General features: G+C 41.4%; 3 protein-coding genes across 4 annotated transcripts in view; 1 reads left to right on the forward strand and 2 right to left on the reverse strand.

The window, feature by feature from the left end:
* The window catches only part of cdh16 (cadherin 16, KSP-cadherin), a 31,957-nt gene extending 18,953 nt beyond the window's left edge, over window positions 1–13,004 (reverse strand). The window contains exons 1-7 of one of the 2 annotated variants that reach the window (XM_058629869.1): window positions 12,965–13,004; window positions 11,753–11,890; window positions 11,580–11,681; window positions 8,633–8,767; window positions 8,358–8,487; window positions 7,324–7,482; window positions 5,882–6,078 (exon numbers count right to left, since the gene is read on the reverse strand). In XM_058629869.1, the coding sequence (XP_058485852.1) occupies window positions 5,882–6,078; window positions 7,324–7,482; window positions 8,358–8,487; window positions 8,633–8,767; window positions 11,580–11,681; window positions 11,753–11,797 (768 nt within the window). In that variant the 5' untranslated portion in view covers window positions 11,798–11,890; window positions 12,965–13,004. The remainder of the gene's footprint in view (window positions 1–5,881; window positions 6,079–7,323; window positions 7,483–8,357; window positions 8,488–8,632; window positions 8,768–11,579; window positions 11,682–11,752; window positions 11,891–12,964) is intronic. The other variant, XM_058629870.1, reaches the window with a different exon arrangement.
* Window positions 1–18,005, forward strand: part of LOC131459778 (ATP synthase F(0) complex subunit C3, mitochondrial-like) — a 157,109-nt gene that overhangs the window by 135,939 nt on the left and 3,165 nt on the right. The gene's annotated exons all lie outside the window — the stretch shown is intronic.
* rrad (Ras-related associated with diabetes) lies at window positions 13,220–16,667 on the reverse strand. The gene is made up of 5 exons (XM_058629871.1): window positions 16,519–16,667; window positions 15,995–16,389; window positions 15,368–15,441; window positions 15,048–15,252; window positions 13,220–14,261 (listed from the first exon to the last, which is right to left on the reverse strand). The coding sequence occupies exons 2-5, from the start codon at window positions 16,365–16,367 to the stop codon at window positions 13,984–13,986; spliced, it is 930 nt and encodes a 309-aa protein (XP_058485854.1). The 5' UTR covers window positions 16,368–16,389; window positions 16,519–16,667; the 3' UTR covers window positions 13,220–13,983.

The following is an 18,005-nucleotide window of genomic DNA, read 5'->3' on the forward strand; positions in this document are numbered from 1 at the left end:
TCCATCCGTCCATTTTCTACGTCTTTATCCTCCACATATGAGGGTCACGGGGGGAACTGTGCCGATCTCAGCTGACATAGGCTAGATTGCCTGTCCATCGCAGGGCCACTTAGAGACAAACAACCATTCACTCGCACACTCACATCTATTGCATGTTTTTGGGCTGTAGGAGGACCCGGAGAAAACACACACATAGGCGTTCACACAGGGAGAACATGCAATGCTCTTGTTCTGACCGGGTCTCGAAAACCCGGGTCTTCCTGCTGCAAAGGCAAGAGTGCTAACCACTTCACCAACCGTGTGGCCCAGTACTGGTTGTACAGAAACTAATACTCTTAATTTTAAGGTTCAAACGATTTGAATATAATACCTAAGTATAGTGAGAGTAGGAGACTGGTAGACATGAACCTGGAGAGGTGGAGGTAATGCACTGGAGAGAAGAGGAATGAAAGTGAATGACAGGTGGTAGAAAGTGGAAGATGAAAGCAGCAGAGGCAGAGTGAAATCCCTGGGGTCAACCATCCAAAGCAATGGACAGTGCACAAGAGAGGTAAAGAAGAGAGTGCAGGCAGGGTGGAGAGGGCGGATGTGTGACGGAAGGATGGCAGCAAAGGGAAAAGGGAAGTTCTACAAGACGGTAGTGAGACCTGCTTTGATGTATGGCTTGGAGACCGTGGCATTGTCTAAAAGACAGGAGGTGGAGCTGAAGGTGCTGAGATTTCTGTTGGGAGTGACCAGGATGGAGAGCATATTCGATGGACAGCTCAGGAAATAAAGTTGGAAAAAGGATGTTGAAGGAGGATTCATGGGTGTTGTAAAGGAGGACATGAGGACAGTTGGTGTAACAGAAGAGGACACAAGGGAGAGGACAAGATGAGAGGCAAATCTTGGTCTTCCATGTGTACTTTAGGCGAGGGCCTTGCTTTAGGGAGGCCACCATCTTGCACTGCCATGTTTCTCTATCATCTCTGTCATCTCTGCCATCCAAATGAGATCCTAATATCCTCTGTCTTTAAGTGTTACGCAAACTCCGGCTCGGAGTTGCTGCACTTTCCTCACCAACTGCAGTAGGTGGTTACTGCACATCATACAGAGCATTTCTACAATAATGAGAATTGAATGGAAACTTTTCGACAGAGAGCTGAATGAAGTGAAAAGGGCCATGGTTCCGTCAGAACGACTGACGCCTTTCAGACTATAAATACCCACTGGTTTATTGTTCATGTGAAAAACATTGATTAAGGCACTTGTACCATCAGCGCTGCTCAGACCCCGACATGAGGTCACACCTGATGACTAACATGAGCTGAATCACCGTGTTGATGCAAGTGTCATTAGTAATACTGCATGCTGATTAGGAGGCCGTGATGGAGGTCTGGCCAGGCTCAAACCAACCCTGCAACAACTAATCACATTTCATTTGTCTGCTAAAAACTGACAATTCAATGTGGTTAAGAGCCTTGACTCATGCGTTCACAGGCTCCGAGGCGCTGTCCCGCGCTCTGAAGACTCAGCAGATTGCATTACCGAGTTCAAGTCGTTCCGCTGATTGCGTTGCGTTATCAAAGTTTCAGGCCGGGTCATTCAGAAACGTGCGATCGATGACAGATTGACATGGACCTCTCGAGCCCCCGTGACGCAGATCTGCGATAACGAAACGCCCCGATTCTTTATATTTAGAAGGAAAAACAGAGATTGCTTTGTTCTGATGAGAGAATCAATCAAATTGCTCACAGTTAACAGTTGTCTCACTTCTGCCCAGTGACTCACAACGTTTCCCTACACAGTTAAGTTGAGCTACAGTATTAGCTCAACCATGACATTTAGCTGGAATATGTCCTAATTCCAGTATACAAGCACAAGCAGGGAATCAATGCAATAAACTCGCTTCACTAGGGGACAATAAGCTTGATGCTCATATTATGGCGTGTTTACAGTACACCATTGTAGCACAGCTTGGCTTTTTTTTGCTTTTCCATTAGTGATAGTAGCTGGTACCTGGTACTTTTTTTTTAGTCCCTGCTCTGGCGAGGTTCCACTGGAACCTCTTTGTCACTGGAAGAGTCATCGGCAACAAACTGTAGATCAGTTAAAAAAGACTTAAAAAATCCTGAAAACATGCATTGATCTCCAACAATAGTGAAAAAGCAACATTAGACATTTTTACAATTAAACCACGGACTAAAACAACAGCTGGCGGCTACTGGTGCGGCTACTGATGCCATATCAAGCACCAACTACTAGCTGTAGTGTGTAGCCTTTAAATATAAACCCATACTGTATCTGTTGCATTCAAACCATTGTCACAAGTGAGTTCACACATTGCAGATTAAACCCATTGGCTCCATGTGGCTCTCTTTGTATTTTTTCAGTTTAGCACAGTTTAGATCTCGTGTCACATCCAGACAACGTTTCCCCACTGCACACAGGAAGTGATTTGTTTGATCAGAGCAACAGGATGGAGTAAGACACAAAGAAACAGCCACAAAAGGTTTCAGAAGTGAATTCTTACATTTCTGTTCAAGATGAACAAACAGAGGCAGGATTATGATCATCAACAAAAATCCCCAAAATTTAAGATGACAGCATACATTTGGACTCCTCGTCAGACCAAATATGCATCAGTCTATTTTTAGCCGTGTTTTCTTCTTCTTCTTCTGTGTATTTGCTTCTTCTGTGTTACAGCCCAGGGACAGGAACTTGTGCTGAGCATCTAAGCCAAATTGAGTCCAGCTGAACGAATACATGGGACCGTAATTCAACTCCCGACCACATTATCTGGCTGAGTTTGTCCCACTTTAGAAAGGTTAACATGTGTAGTATTTAAAAAAGTCCAGATATAGTATAACAAAGTAATTACATTGTCCTCTAAGGTCATGTAAAACGATTTTTACACAAAGAGAGATGCATAAGGCCCGCACACTAATTCCAGCATCTGTCAAAAATATTGTCCCTCCAAGGACAGACAGTACATCTCCACACCATTTGTTGCAGATGAGTGCATGTGGACATGACCAGTCCATTTATCTGCAGACAGCAGGGGAGGAGGGATCCATAGAGTGGGTCTTCTGAACATGACTATATCTGTATGTGTCATCACAGCGGTGAGTCCCACCACCTACTGAGCACAGCAGTTCCATTACTTAGTGTGGGCGAAATGAGGCTTCCCTTACAGGAAAACAGCCACGCTCACCTAATCCAGTTTTCTAGTGATCTAGAGTCTGGACAAACGTGGCGGACAAACGGACAAATGTAACGAAATGGTTTTGAATGGCTTCATCTCTCGTTCTCTTCACACATTTTTTAATTAGAAATGAAAGCGAGGACACGGTGGGAACGTGCTTGGGGGAAACATTTTCACGAAAATGCTCCCTGATATTAGTGACTAGTATGATTTCTTCTTATAAATCAAATACACTGTGTATTAGCTTATTACGTTTTAAACCAACAAAACAAAAAAATATTGTAGATTTCGACTGGCCTTTTAAAAATAAAATATGGAGAAAAAGAAAAAAATCTAACTCGCCTACACTTGTGAATCCACACATTTTCAGTGGGTGGAAGGGGCTGTTAGAACAGGAGAGATGAGAGGCTGAGGGTGAGTGTGGGGGAGGTGGGAGAAAACAGGAGGAGGGGGAGGTATTGTGGAGTATTATCTGAGTACTGGCTACTGTGATTCTCAGATGCTGCACAATGAAGCGCCGGAAAAGTCTCATGTGTTCATTTACTTTGACACGTTAAAAGGAATCCTCTGAGAAGTTTCACGTTATTAAGAGACGTATACCATAGCTCGAGTTATTTATAGACGTACAGCATAAGTTATTAACAGACACATGTGCCAGATAGATAGATAGATAGATAGATAGATAGATAGATTGCTAGATTGCTAGATAGATTGCTAGATAAAATGATAGCATGCTAGCTAAAAGATAGATATATAGCTTACTAAAATGATAGTTTGCTAACTAAAAGATAGATAGATAGATAGATAGATAGATAGATAGATAGATAGATAGATAGATAGATAGATAGATAGATAAAATGATAGCTTGCTAGCTACAAGATAGATATATACAGTAGCTTGCTAAAATGATAGCTTACTAGCTAAAAAATAGATAGATAGATAGATAGATAGATAGATAGATAGATAACATGATAGCATGCTAGCTAAATGATAGCTTGATAGATAGATTTAGGTTTTTACAACCTTGTTTACCAAAAATAATAATTGATTCACTTTGACATACATTTTCCATTATGTCATTAGTCCACCAACGCTGCTCAGTTTCCCCTATCTCGCAAGATCAAAAGCAGTTTTAAAAGAAATGGTGATTCCATATCTCTATCTGGATCACGCCCACTTTCTAATGATTGCTTCTTCTTGTGCATTAATCTACATCTGCAGAAGATTTCATAAAAAAATCTGCCCTTTGGCCAAAGCAGAGCATGTGTTTCACATTTTGATGGTGGAAACTTAAAACGTAGAAGAACGACACAGTTCCTGGTAATGGTGCACTTCAGATCAGTCAGATCGGGATGTGTCATAAAATATCAAAACAGTTACTTTCAGTGAACAATACGATGAGAATGTCATGACATTTGCGAAGCATTTTGCTTTTCGTGTGGCCTGTTTTGGCTTTTTTTTACGAGGTGATTGTGGAACTTGTCGTGGTGCTGGTGGTGATTACAGTGGTTGAGTGGGTGGTCATGGGAGTTAACGTGACTCAGTCGGGAGGTAGCCTGAAAGGATCCATGGCATTTGCACAGCATTAATAATTCAGTATTTGGTCACTTAGAAGGACCCAAGAGGCACTAAAAACAGCAGCTGGCAATATGATGCGACTGTTCCCAGTCCAGGCTATTGACAGAGTTTTGATTTATTGTTATATGATATATATACAGTTGGAACTGCATTAGTAAAAATGTCAGCACTTCCCACAAGTTGTTTGCCTGGTGTGGTTTAAAGAAAATTGTTTTTATCCCTGCAATTAAATATTTTATATTATATTGATGTTGTTTCTCTTTCAACTGTTGGAGCAACATCAAAACTGATCATTAAATAAATTATAATTTTCAGCATTGTAACTTTTTTAATACCAATACTTTTAGTGCAATGATTATTATGCTTTCATTTAATTTTCACTTTTAATGGATTTTTATTAGCAACTTCAAACCTGACCTTTTAAAAAAAATCATGAATTTTAACCCATAAAATGCCGGTTTTCAGATGCAAATACACTATTTTAATGTAAAATGAACCACAAAATATGCGCTATTTTCCATTTTCTACATGATTATTGCATTTCCTTTGGAGGGACAATACAGGCTGGTATATGTCACTGATTAGCATTAACATTAATCTTTTTGCGTTATAATTTTTTGTTGAGTGTAGTTTCTTCTACACACTCCATACTTTAAGGACAAAAAAGTACCCTGCCTAAAACTGCTATCATTATTCTTTCACTTTTTTTTATTGCCACTTTTCAAAGGTAGTTATACAAGTTTAACATAAAAAAAACATCCAAAATATGAGATTTTCTTTAAAGAGATAACGGAGCCTGGGATAAGTCACTGATACAATGAACAATACTGACTTTTTGAGTTATTATTTTTTGTGCAGTGTCAGTTTTGGAATAAAATAACCACACACTCAGCCCTGTAACTGCCAGTAAACATTTTTTTTCCACTTTCATATTATAATCAAATTCAAATATATATATATTTTTAAAATTAAAACAACAAAAGCAAAATGTAATATCTTCCATATAGTACATGGAAATGAGATTTCCTTTGGAGGAAGAACACAGCGTGTGATTATATCACTGATTACCAACATCATTTTCTAATTCTGCACATCCTGATCAGGGTTTTGCTGCCTCACCTGGGAGATGGGGATGGGGTAGGGACCCGGGAGGTTCTCCTGCAGTCTCACAGGATCAGGCGATGCCCAGGTGTTTCCAGTCACCTCCACAGTGACGATGCCGGTGGTGAAGAAAGCGTTCGCCTTCCCCGCCATGTCCTTCACCATCACCGACAGCTTATATCGACCACACATCTCTGGGTCCAGAGTCGAGGCTCCTGGAGGAAGCAGTGGTTTACATGACATAAGAATACTTTATTTCACATTTTATTACATTTTTATACAAAGGCATCTTTCACACATTCACACTGTTCTGGGCCACCAGCTTAATTTACTGCTTGTTGGGTAGAAATAAAATAAGATAAAATAAAAATCCCCCCACTGCAATGGTGATATTAACCATTAGTTACGGCCGACCCTGAAGTAAAGGAGAAAATCAGGTGAGTAATTTTCACTGCTGTGTGGAAAGTGGCAATGATGTCGGCCGGAAGAGACCAGGAGGCATGAAAGTCATCCAGCTCCTGCCAAGCTGTAACAAAGGGCAACACCACAGCTACAGAAATAGCATCAGCGCACACACACACGCACACACGCACACACACTGTATCTGTAATGTGTGTGCGTGTGTGTGCATAGCTCTCATTATTATTGGCAAACTCAGTATCATTACACGGTGCTTATCATATTTTAATACATTCCTTTCATTTTGTCTCATACTGTATATTCAGTGACACGGAACGGCAAATAAAACTAACCTTTACAAAATATAAATATTGAATAAAAATGAGGATGAATCAGTGAGCCTTGTTCGTTGTCATAGATACAAACTCGGTGAAATTTCTGGGGTAGAGTACATACGAGCAAAATGTTCATAATTATCAATTATGTACAATACACATGATATACAATGGATATTCAAATTAGCAAGTAGAATAGCAACTAGATCAGTTGACTAAGGAGTAATTAATACAAATCTAATTGATTTATTTATTTTTAAAGGTGAAATCTAAAGACTGATTACAACAGGGTTATTTTAAGGAAAGACCAACATCTCTTTAAATGAAGGACATTTTTCCCCTTTTTTGACCAATTAGAGGCTACTCTGGATACATTAAAATACTTTGTAGTGAAACTCTTGTCTCTTTTATTGACATTTTTTGTGTTACTCCTTATATTAAAATGATATATTTGCAATGTGGTTTACTTTTTTATTGGTAGCAATCTTAGTGTAAATAATCTGATTTTAAAATAAGAACAGTGGTTCAGCAACAAGTAACTTGTTCCAAAAGTACAAAAGCAAAAACGAGAAATCTGCCTCTTAAGCCCTGCAGCTGCATTCTGACCTCACTGAGAGACAACACAACAACTCACACACACACACACACACACACAAAACTGTTCCTCAGAGACAAAACACAGTGTTTCATAAAATACTTTCCCTCCAGTCACTGGCCGGGACTGACCTTCCTCTGTGAGGGAAACTTCTCCAGTGATGGAGTCGATGAAGAACATCTGACTGGAGGGAATCCGGGGCGTCTGCTCCATGAGGCTGAAGCGCAGGTCGGCGTGGGCAGTGTTGCGGTCATCACGATCCACCGCCTCCACCTGCATGAAGGGGATTCCTGACGAACACAGGTGGTGCAGCGTCAGAAAAACAAGCGTCTTTTTGACAATATGCTGCATAGCTGGTTTCAGTAAGTCACCCTTTTTTTCCCCATTTAATGTAAATTAAAATGAAAATAAACTGTCAGCAAACACTTTATTCCAGTAAACAAAGACAGACAAATAACCTAACTATGATATATATAAAAAGAATTAGACACAATAAATGACGCTCATACTTTGCTGTAATATTTAACTTTAATAACGCTGTAGTGCGTAACTTATGTTTTTTTTTCCTTTTGTTGTTGTTATTCTCGTTATTTTTCTGCCTCTGTTTGGTCGTCATAAACAGAAATGATGTGACATTTTTTGTTTGCTGCGTCCTTTATCTCAAAACAAGCTCTGTCAAGCAATACTATCAGACCTGACTGGGGGAGCGCTTGTGTGTATACAGCAGCAGCAGTGTTTTTTGAGCAGTAGAATTCACTTTTGAAGCTCTCCTTGGATGAATCTTTGTGTTTTCAGTCATACTACACGTTACCAGCTCAATGTTGCTGTTGCCTTTTTGACTGTTTTTGCATAAAAGGAATCACTTCCTGGGTGCAGTGAGGAAATGTCACCGGGCGACATGAGATCTAGACATGGCTATACTGAGAGAGTCGTGTGGCGCTAATGGGCTTAATAAGAATTTGGGGGAACTCACTTGACAATGGTTTGAAACTAAAGTCTGCCTCACACAAGGGGATTTTCAAATCTGATTTGATTTTAAAAATGTTAATAGCTGTGGTGTGTCACTCTCATTGGTTCATCTTGCTTTGTATTTTCCCTTTTGGTCCAGCTTCACTGAATGGACATTTGTATTCACGGCTGATACACCTCGGTGTTCTTTTTTTACCTTTGAGAAGCCCGAGCTGCACGCTGCCTCTCATGCTCTCCTCGATGAACGTGGGCACGTTGTCGTTCTTGTCGTTGACACACACTTCCACGGTGAAGCTCTGCCGCTGCATCGACGCTCTGAAGGACACCTGCGGCACACGCTCAAAACTTCAATCTCACGGCAGCCTTCACATGAGAACCTCATGACAACCACTTCTTCAGACATGATTTGTGATTGCCGTGAGCATGTGGACCTCATGATGAGGAGCAAAGAGAGGTGTGGAATAAAGCTACCTGCAGGGAGTAAGATGGCTGTTTCTCTCTGTCCAGTGGTTTTAGAGCGTACAGGAACTGAGCGTCCACTCCGAATATTCCCTCATCGTCCCCTGACACCACCAGGTCACTGTAGTTAACAGGCAGGCTGTGGAGCTGAGGAGAAGAGAGGGGAATACAAATAACACATCTTTGTTTGGAAGCGTGCAGGTCTCTTGTATAGCACTTTTCATACACAGTGGCAACAAAATAACAGTTAAAAGCAACACTTTTGTAACACCATCACTAACGCCCTATTTCATATACCTGAAATCATCAGAATATATTAAAATAAAACAATACATGGCAAAGTGAAGAACTTTTCTTTGATTTCCATATATATATTGAGTCAAAGTTATGATTCATTTTATAACACATTTTTAGCAGTGATATGAAGTAGCATTAATTGTGCAGAAGTCACAAAATAGACGTGTTTTTCTTTTCTTTTTGTTCATTAAAAACGAGCCAAGTGAACTTCGAACCGTGACACATTTCCCAAATTTCCCAAATTCAATCCGATTTTAAACATTTTGAGTCCTTTTTGCTCAGGTGTGTTTATATAGTTGATGAAAATAAAACAAAATCTGATTGCTTATAGGTTGACACTTTATAATGCACATTCTTATAGCCTCTGTATGTACGTTTTAACCTAGGAATGGGGAAAAAAAGCAGCCGAAATGCTCTGTGTTCAAAGGGTTAATATTGAAATGTGAGGACAAAAATATTGTTCTAACAGTCGCAGCTTTGCAGTAATTTGCAGCAAAGCTCTGTTCAGAGCAGGGGCCTCAAACGCAAATGTCCTGCAGGCCAGTGAACTTGTAGTCTGGTCATGTGTGTTTTGTCTGGTCATGTAAAAAAATGGCTAAAAGTTTGGGGGGGGAAAAATAATATGTTCATGATGATATTTTCAGAACATTTCAAAATAAAAGTCTTTGTTTTGATATGGAACATTATGTAGTTCACCAAAAAAAATATATATGAAAATGAAATCAATAATAACATGTAGAAAATTGTAATGAAAAACTAGTTGCCAGTTTTCATTATAGTTAGTGGAAGGCCGACTGAAATGAACTAGGGGGCCACAGGTGGCCCGCTGGCCATGAGTTTGAGACCTCTGGTTTAGAAGTACAGATTTTTCTAAGTGAAAGTTCAAAATATCATGGGCATTCATTCTTGAGCCCACAAAGCTGTTAAAACCCTCTCTCAGTGCTTCTGTTCTGTGTAAGATTTGCTAAAAGGATCGTTCACTAAAGTTATAATAGGAGACGTGAACAAGCTGCCGCAGCGAGCGGTGTGCTTTTGAAGGCGTCTGGAGCAATTACGTCCTCTCCATTCATAACACAAAAGTGGAGACTATTATTCATCTCCGCCGTTCTGGCCATTAATGTGTTTTTAAACGCACTTATAGCACCAGTCGGGAAGAAAGGCTGAAATTATGAGCTGACGTCACCGTTTGATGAACACAAGTGCCAGATATTCAGGCCGTTGCTCCGAAATCCATAGGCTGTGAAACTATGAGTGATCTATGAACTGTCAGGCTGCCGCACTGACTGTGACGCCTGCATGGAGCGCACTGTGAGCTGTAATTATAGCCGGGGTCGATGACGACAGCATGTTCATACGTCTGCAACCTCGAGTGCAAGAGGTGAAGGAAAAGAGACTGACGTGATTCTGGCTTCATTTTCCTTCATGCCTCGTTGGTTGAATCCATTTCATATGTTGGATTTTAACTGTGTCTGATCATTTAAACCATCTACTTTCAGTCAACTTGTGTCTGAACTTACCAAAAAGAAAAGGATAAATCTAGTATTAAACATATTCTTTTACTGGTGTGCTTGCATGTCGCATGTCTGCCTGTTACTTTACTGTCGTGCTGTTGCCTTTGATATAATTCAGTTTGTATGAGAGGAGGCGTTGCAGAAATATTTCAGTCAGTCAGTCATCATCTACCGCTTTATCCTCCACCAGAGGGTCGCGGGGGGTGCTGTGCCAATCTCAGCTACATCGGGCGATAGGCGGGGTACACCCTGGACAGTTCGCCAGTCCATCGCAGGGCCACACACAGATAGAGACAAACAACCATTCACTCTCACACTCACTCCTATGGTCAATTTAGAGTGTTCAATTTACCTATCCCCACATTGCATGTTTTTGGACTGTGGGAGGAAGCCGGAGAACCCGGAGAGAACCCACGCACACACGGGGAGAACATGCAAACTCCATGCAGAAAGGCCCTTATTCCAACCGGGGCTCGAACCTGGGTCTTCTCGCTGCAAGGCGAGAGTGCTAACCACTACACCACCGTGTGACCCAGAAATATTTCACAAAGTACAAAAATCTGAGAATGTTTGATTTCCATGTGTGAATTGTTGAAATCTTCTCAGAAATGAAGGAGCATTTAATGACACGATAGTACTAAAGAAAACCACAACACTAGAGTTGGAAAAATATGGAATTAGCATTTGCAGCTAGAGTTTGGTAAAAGAGCAAAGTCTTGCCTTTAAGTCTTCTTAAAATGACTTAAAATGAACGATTAATATGAATTAGTCGGCGAAAACTAGCTCTTAAAGCTGCTTGTATGTGAATATTTTCCAGGTTTCTTTGCTTCACATAACAAAAGAAATCATAAAAACTAAATAATTTCGGTTGGTGGACCAAACAAGACATTTGATAACATCATTATTTAGAGGTAAGGGAAACAACGGTCTACATTTATCAACATTTAATGCCATTTTATGGACCAAATGTTAGAGTGTCAGGGCTCTACTGCTCATCAACAGTGAATCTGGACCAATTTCATTCATTGCTTTGTACTAACTTTCAATCAATCCATTCTAAAACATACTGGAGTCAGTATAAAAGAGGCTAGAACTGATCCACTCACTGTCTCAAATGTGTTGTGAAATTCAAATAAACACAAACACCTCACCTTGGCGAGATACCACGGGAAAATCCCGTCATAGTTTTCAGGGACGCCGATTTTAACGTTGGCCGCAGAGCAATGTGGCGCGAATGTGTGAAGGGTCACCAGCTGTGGAGGAAGAAGATGTTATTCGTGATGTTGTCACTGCATTCATTTGCTCGTGTGAATGAAAATCTTACTGTGAGAGCTGCGATCAGCATCGTTGTCGCTCGACTCTTTGCCATCGAGTCTCTCTGTGAATGTGAATGCAGAGTTTGCAGAGTTTCAGAGCACGTGGCCTCAGCCCAACGCACGTCAACACAGTTCCTGTCTTGTTACTGATTCACCGTGCAAAAGAGACAGCAAATGAGGACTCATTACACTCAGACGCACACACAGGCTACCATAACATTAAGTCGCTTTAGTGTGGTGCAAATTCACGCTTATTTATTTTTCTAGCAACTCTAACTTAACCCTTTGACACCGAAGCCTCAAAATGTCCGTCTGGACTTTTTTTTTGCTTATTTTAACCATAAAAAGGCCTGAAAACTATCCTGTGACTCAGTGACTCACTTTTGCCCATTTTTCCAGAATAATATATATCTGGCAGTTATTTACAATGTACTGCATATTGAAATAGTGTATTTACAGTTTAAAATGAAGAAAAACTAAAGTTTTAATGGGGAAAATACACTGTAGTTGTACATGAACACCAGATTTTGCATATAAAACACATTTAAAATAACATTTGTTTGAGTTTTCGTCTCAGTGTCCAAAAATAGGCCAAAAAATGGAAACTTATGTACAGGTGTTTTTCCAAGTCTCTTGGAAAAGTCTCTTGCATTGCACTTCTCAGCTTTCAGAAAATGTTTCCCGATGGCACAAACAAAAGTCCTGATATTATGGTAATACAAAGTGTTAAAGGGTTAAATAAAATCGTGTAGTTTTACTCCAATACGTTTCCCCTGACTCTCTCTGTTACTCGTTACCAACCAAATTAAATCAGAAGAAGAAGAGTTGTTAAATTGTCATTCACACGCTGCCAGTACAACCATCAGGAGCAACATGGGGTTAAGTATCTTGCCCAAGGACACATGTAGACTATTGGAGCTGGGAATCGAACCCACGACGCAATCTACCACTGAGCTACCGTGCCTCACTTTCTTTCTTTACTTCTTAAGTACATTTACTGTCAGGAAATTCCTTTTAAATGCAGTAAGACTTCAACTTCTACCAAAGACATTTTCTGCTAAGATACTTGTACTTTTACTCAAGTATCCCTACACTACAGAGTAAACAGCAAGTAAACAAGTAACATAAATGGCTTATAGCTCCCTTTAAAGAGGTAATGACACATAATCACAGTAATATTGTTTAAGTAAGACATAACTTTGGCCATTTTTGTGTCCTACCTTCTCCCAGTGAAGTGTGCGCTCCTTCTGTGAGACGTGAGGGGAGTTTAAATTGGATGGAAAACTTGCCTACTTGTACTCTTCTGCTGGTTTAATGCTTAACAGCCTGGAAATGCTTAACCACCACCGCACCTTCCTGTGAAAAACCAATGGCCAGTGAGGTTCCAGTCCACTGATACCAGCGAGATGAATATTTATAAGCGGCGTAAACTGTCTAACTTTCAGGGGAAATAACGGCACAGGTGTGTTTTTTTTTTGTTTGTTTCATATTTTTTATTGGAAAAAAAAGAAGGAAATCAACGTAAACAAAGAGTTTCCAAATAATGGCACAAGAATAATATAACTTATTGCTTTTACTCATACATTCACAACCTGAATTCAATGTTATGGAACAACACAGAATAACAGAGGTTTATTTTTTCTTCTTCTTCTTCTTCTTCTTATCTTTGTCGATTCTTCAGTGACTTGGCCGAGGCACGAGCCCGCACACCCCGCTTCAAGTAAATTCAACTCCAGATGACTTTTAATACTGTATTCCTTCACCACGTCGGACAATGAGATGTGTTACATTCAGCATCAATCATATACATACAGTATGTACACCAGTCTCCTCCAGTCAAGGGAGCGTAGTAGTAATAATAGTAATAATAATAATAATAATAACCCAACAGCAAGGCGATATTTGCAACTTATTAGAAACGATAGGCCTTTTTGTGGATTGTTCGCACACACTCGTCGCATCATGACGGCAAATGTGTTAAATTGGAAACAAAATGTCGTTTGCAAAAAAGTTGTCATGCAGGATATCGCACATATCATGATATGACTTGAAATAGTGTTTCATTCGTCGAGTCCTCCCTTTGCTTCCACTTGGTGTCTAAAAAATAAAAATATATTTCTGTACAAGCTCTATTAGTCCTTTTAGGGTTAGTGTTAAAACACACACAGCGTCTGGTCTTCAGAGGCCAAAGGAGAACAAAAAACAAAAAACAAAGAAGTCCTTCTGTCCCGTCTGCTCCTCAGAGAACCGTGAGGTCGTGGCAGGACTTTGACTTCTGCCTGAAGGCCATCTTCTTGTTCTTGCGCGCCACCATGCGGCCCAGGAACCGCTTGGCCTTCTTGCCGATGCTCTCCCGGCGCCTGCAGTTGGCCATGCGCCGCGCGTTCTCCTCCTTGCTGTCTTTCCTCAGGCGGATCTGCCGGACGATGCCCTCGAACAGGTCCTGCACGTTGTGGTGGAGGGACGCGGAAGTCTCGATGAACTTGCAGTCGAACACCACCGCGCAGGCGCTTCCCTCTGTGGAAGACAGAGAGAGAGGGAGAGAGAGATGGAAAATTAGAGGTGTTGTTTTTTGTGCCAGACCTATTCTTTCAAAATTGACCTTGCAATGTGCTAATAATAGGAATGGTTCAATAGCACTACAATAGCACAGCCTTGAGTGTCTACTATACTATATAGGGATGATTTCATATGATACTGAGTGTCGGTATCAGGCCGATACTGGGAACAATCCCTGGATCAGATACTGGGAAAAATTAAAATATGACATATAAAGTCTATAAATCACATGACATGGTTCATTAACCACAGATGACATGCTGTGTGGAGAGTCGTGTGTCATGTGACCAGGAACGTGAGTGAGACCTGCTGATGTGATGGAACAGTAGTCTTTGAAATGCCTGATAACAGCCATAATGCAAAGGTGTTATTAACGGCTAAGTTGATGTAAAAGAGGTAAAAATTCAAGGTTGTATTAAATGACCCTTAAACTGTCTTGCTTTTGTCTTGTCCACACACCTCTCACTCACAAGACATTGAAGGTTTACCGCCTGTGCTTCACAAAATATCAGATTTGACACTTTTCTTTGACCAAATCAGTATCTGAGCGATACCAGAACAGCTTATCGGCTCATCTCTACTGCATTAAAGCTTAAAAGCTTCAATTGATACAAATTAGATTTGGCCCCTGATCTATAAATCCATTTCCTCTGACCCTCCAAATCTCTATTGGCTTATCACCCTCGCATCCGGTGCAGGTTTTTTTTTTTAGGGCTCAATTGTAACTCGATTAACGTGACTCACCGTCCACAGACACCTCTCTGGACCGCACCAGGTCGCTCTTGTTGCCCACGAGGATGATGGGAATGTTCTCCGACTGCCTGGCCCGGCGCAGCTGGATGCGCAGCTCGGACGCCTTCTCGAAGCTGGACTTGTCCGTCACGGAATACACGATGATGTAGGCGTCTCCCATCCTCATGCACTGGTCCTTCAGCCACTGGCTGTTATCCTGCAGGAGGAGAGAGAGGGAGAGAGGGAGAGAGCGTCAGTCATGGGCCTGATTCCATATCTATGATGAGTGGATGTAAATGGACACAAGGCTGCATCAATTATGTATCGCTCACCTGTTCCCAGATGTCATACAGCACAATGGATGCCTCCTCTTCGTCCACCACGACACATCTGTCATAAGTGTTTCCTGAAGGGGGGGGGGGAGAAAAAAAAGGAAATATGATATTACACACGTGATAAAGCATGTGATCATACATCAGACTTTAAGATCCCCCCCTTTGTGTCTCACTGGAAATGTTAATAATTGATGCCATAGTAAAAGTAAGAGGCAAAGCCAAACTTTATCACGTCATAGATAATAAATGAACAAATCTGAATGATTCTATTTTTAAAAAATGCCATTTTATTATGATGCTGCTCATTTTAAAGGATATAAGAGTAAGATTTTTCGAGCGTGACCAGATAAAATGGAATACAGAAAAGTAAATCATTAGGAGAAAAACCCATTTGAGTAAATGTAAATGTAAGTTATAAATGTAAAAATACAGAAGATGCTGTCATTTATCTCTGCACGTTAATCCTCTATGTAATTACAATTTATGAGGTTCATAATTGTTCAGTAATATATAAACTAAACTGACATGAGACAGACTTAATTATATGACCCCACAGACAATGGACAGGATTGTATCTGTGTGTGTGCGTGCGTGGGATGAGTCACCCCCCACATCATCGTTTACCTGCTTCATCGCAGTCGTGACCGGGGTCCTCCACGCCCCCAAACACGCGCGCCAGGCTGGACTTGCCGACCCCGTGCTCGCCGAGCAGAACCACCTTGTACACCTGAGACTCCGCCTCGCTGCTGGTGGAGATGACCGAGTCGGAGGAGTCCGAGGCGCAGCTGCCCCGGTGCTGCTCGCTCGGCGAGTACGAGGTGCAGCGCAGGAGGTTGGAGAGCTCGTCCGTCTGGCCGGTCTCTGGCATCGTGGCGCGCAGGTCACGGTCGTCCACGGGCATGCTTCTCCTGTGCAGGTTGGGCAGGTTCATGGGGAAAGGCACGCTCCCTCTCCTCTTGTCCATGTTCCGCAATTTGTCTCCCTTGTTCAAAGTCATTGTGCGCTTGTATGTCAAGGATCTGTGGACACAGGCGCCGTGCGTAAATCTATGACCAATGTCACGCGAAACACTTTTATCTGGAATCATAATGGATTTTGAACCACATATTTATCCAACTCTGCAAGAAATCGGTGTTGAAGACACTTACCTGGTGCTGACAATTAAATCCAACGAGGGGAATCGAATAAATCCTTGGTTTTGAGGAGTTGCTGTGGCCGTAAAAGCTGTTTTTGCTTTTGAGTCTGGTGAGACTCGCCGCTCAGTGTATTTATAAAGGGCTGGGAGTGACGTAGGCAGGGATTCGCCCCTGAGAATCACGTCTCCGTTTCATTACAGTGGTGCGTAACGGTCACATCATCCAGAGGAGGAGGGGGGGGGGGTGTATGAGCGCGCAGAGGAATCTCCCTTCCGCATCACCAAATGGAGCTTTCATCTGAGGGGGCGGCCAGGGATGGATCCTTGAAGAGGGGAAGCCCACTTAAAGCCAGAGAGAGATGGGCTATAAATATTTAATATTTCATTTAGGAGACTAATTTAGATGTGGTGGAAGGATATCCACATGATGCAAGAATTAGTGTATGGATGATGATGATGATGATCAATGCTTTTATGGAAATGTGATCTCCTGTGTTGATTTTGAGCTTGGAGATCATCGCTGCTCCTGTTTTATCTCGAATGCTTTCTTATCTAATTTTAACGGTAAAAGCACTTCTGTATAACCAGGGGTGTGCACGAGGGGGGGGGGGGGGGGGGGGGGGGGCAGGGGGCAATTCCTCCCCCCCACCCAGTGCCCTAATGGATAAAAACGAATCACTTGAGTCACAAACCAGGATTTTGGATGATTGAATGAGATTAGGTCATGCGAAATATGTGTGTGTGTGTGTGTGTGTGTGTGTGTGGGGGGGGGGGGTTGCAGCTTCTTGCATCAGGTGAAAAATAAAAGAAAATCACATTGACCTACAATAGAATTGATTTTTGAAGATGTCACTCCCGCCGTTGGGTTTCATTGATAAATTCACCTGTTCACGTGCACATGGTAGATTTAGACATTGAGGGTGAGTTTGGCTCTGTAATTTTCTGCTGACCGGCACTTTACACTATTCATATTGGTTATAGTTGTTTGTTTTTGTCACCTGTTACTCGTATCGAGTAATTGAGTTCTTGCTTGGTGTCGTTTTTGGTGACGTTCTCTTGTTTTGTCCACAAACCAAAATGTTGTTGTTGTGGGGAATGAGACATGTATCTCAGATCCACCGTCTGATGATCGAATAACACATTTAACCTCTGAAAATAAGTAAAAGAAAGCAATATTTTGGGGGGTGAAGTGGCCTAAGTTGCTCCTGATGCTGTATGAATGTGTGAGTGAGTGGGTGTGAATAGGTGAATGGCAAAACTGTATAAAGCAGCTCATCAAGACTAGAAAATCTCTACATAAATACAGACCAATACCAAACTCTTCTTCTTCTTCTGATTTTATTTGGTGGTAACGAGTAACGAAGATAATTAGGGGGAATTGTATTAGAGTAAAAGTCGGTGCCCATTTAATTCCCCCCGCCCTTTAAAATGTCTGAAAATATAAGAAAGGGCAAATACAGTATGTATTTTTTTAACTCATAAAATATTCCACTCACGTAC

The sequence above is a fragment of the Solea solea genome, chromosome 5, assembly GCF_958295425.1.
Source record: "Solea solea chromosome 5, fSolSol10.1, whole genome shotgun sequence".
NCBI classification, from domain to species: Eukaryota; Metazoa; Chordata; class Actinopteri; order Pleuronectiformes; family Soleidae; genus Solea; species Solea solea.

Bases quoted from the DNA above. Each gene is read 5' to 3' on its own strand.
- rrad (XM_058629871.1), bottom strand. From the start codon at position 16,367: ATGACTTTGAACAAGGGAGACAAATTGCGGAACATGGACAAGAGGAGA. The intron at 15,442-15,994 runs GTAAACGATGAT...CCCCCCCTTCAG, and splicing joins TCACGACTGCGATGAAGCAG to GAAACACTTATGACAGATGT. The intron at 15,253-15,367 runs GTGAGCGATACA...CTCCTCCTGCAG, and splicing joins TGTATGACATCTGGGAACAG to GATAACAGCCAGTGGCTGAA.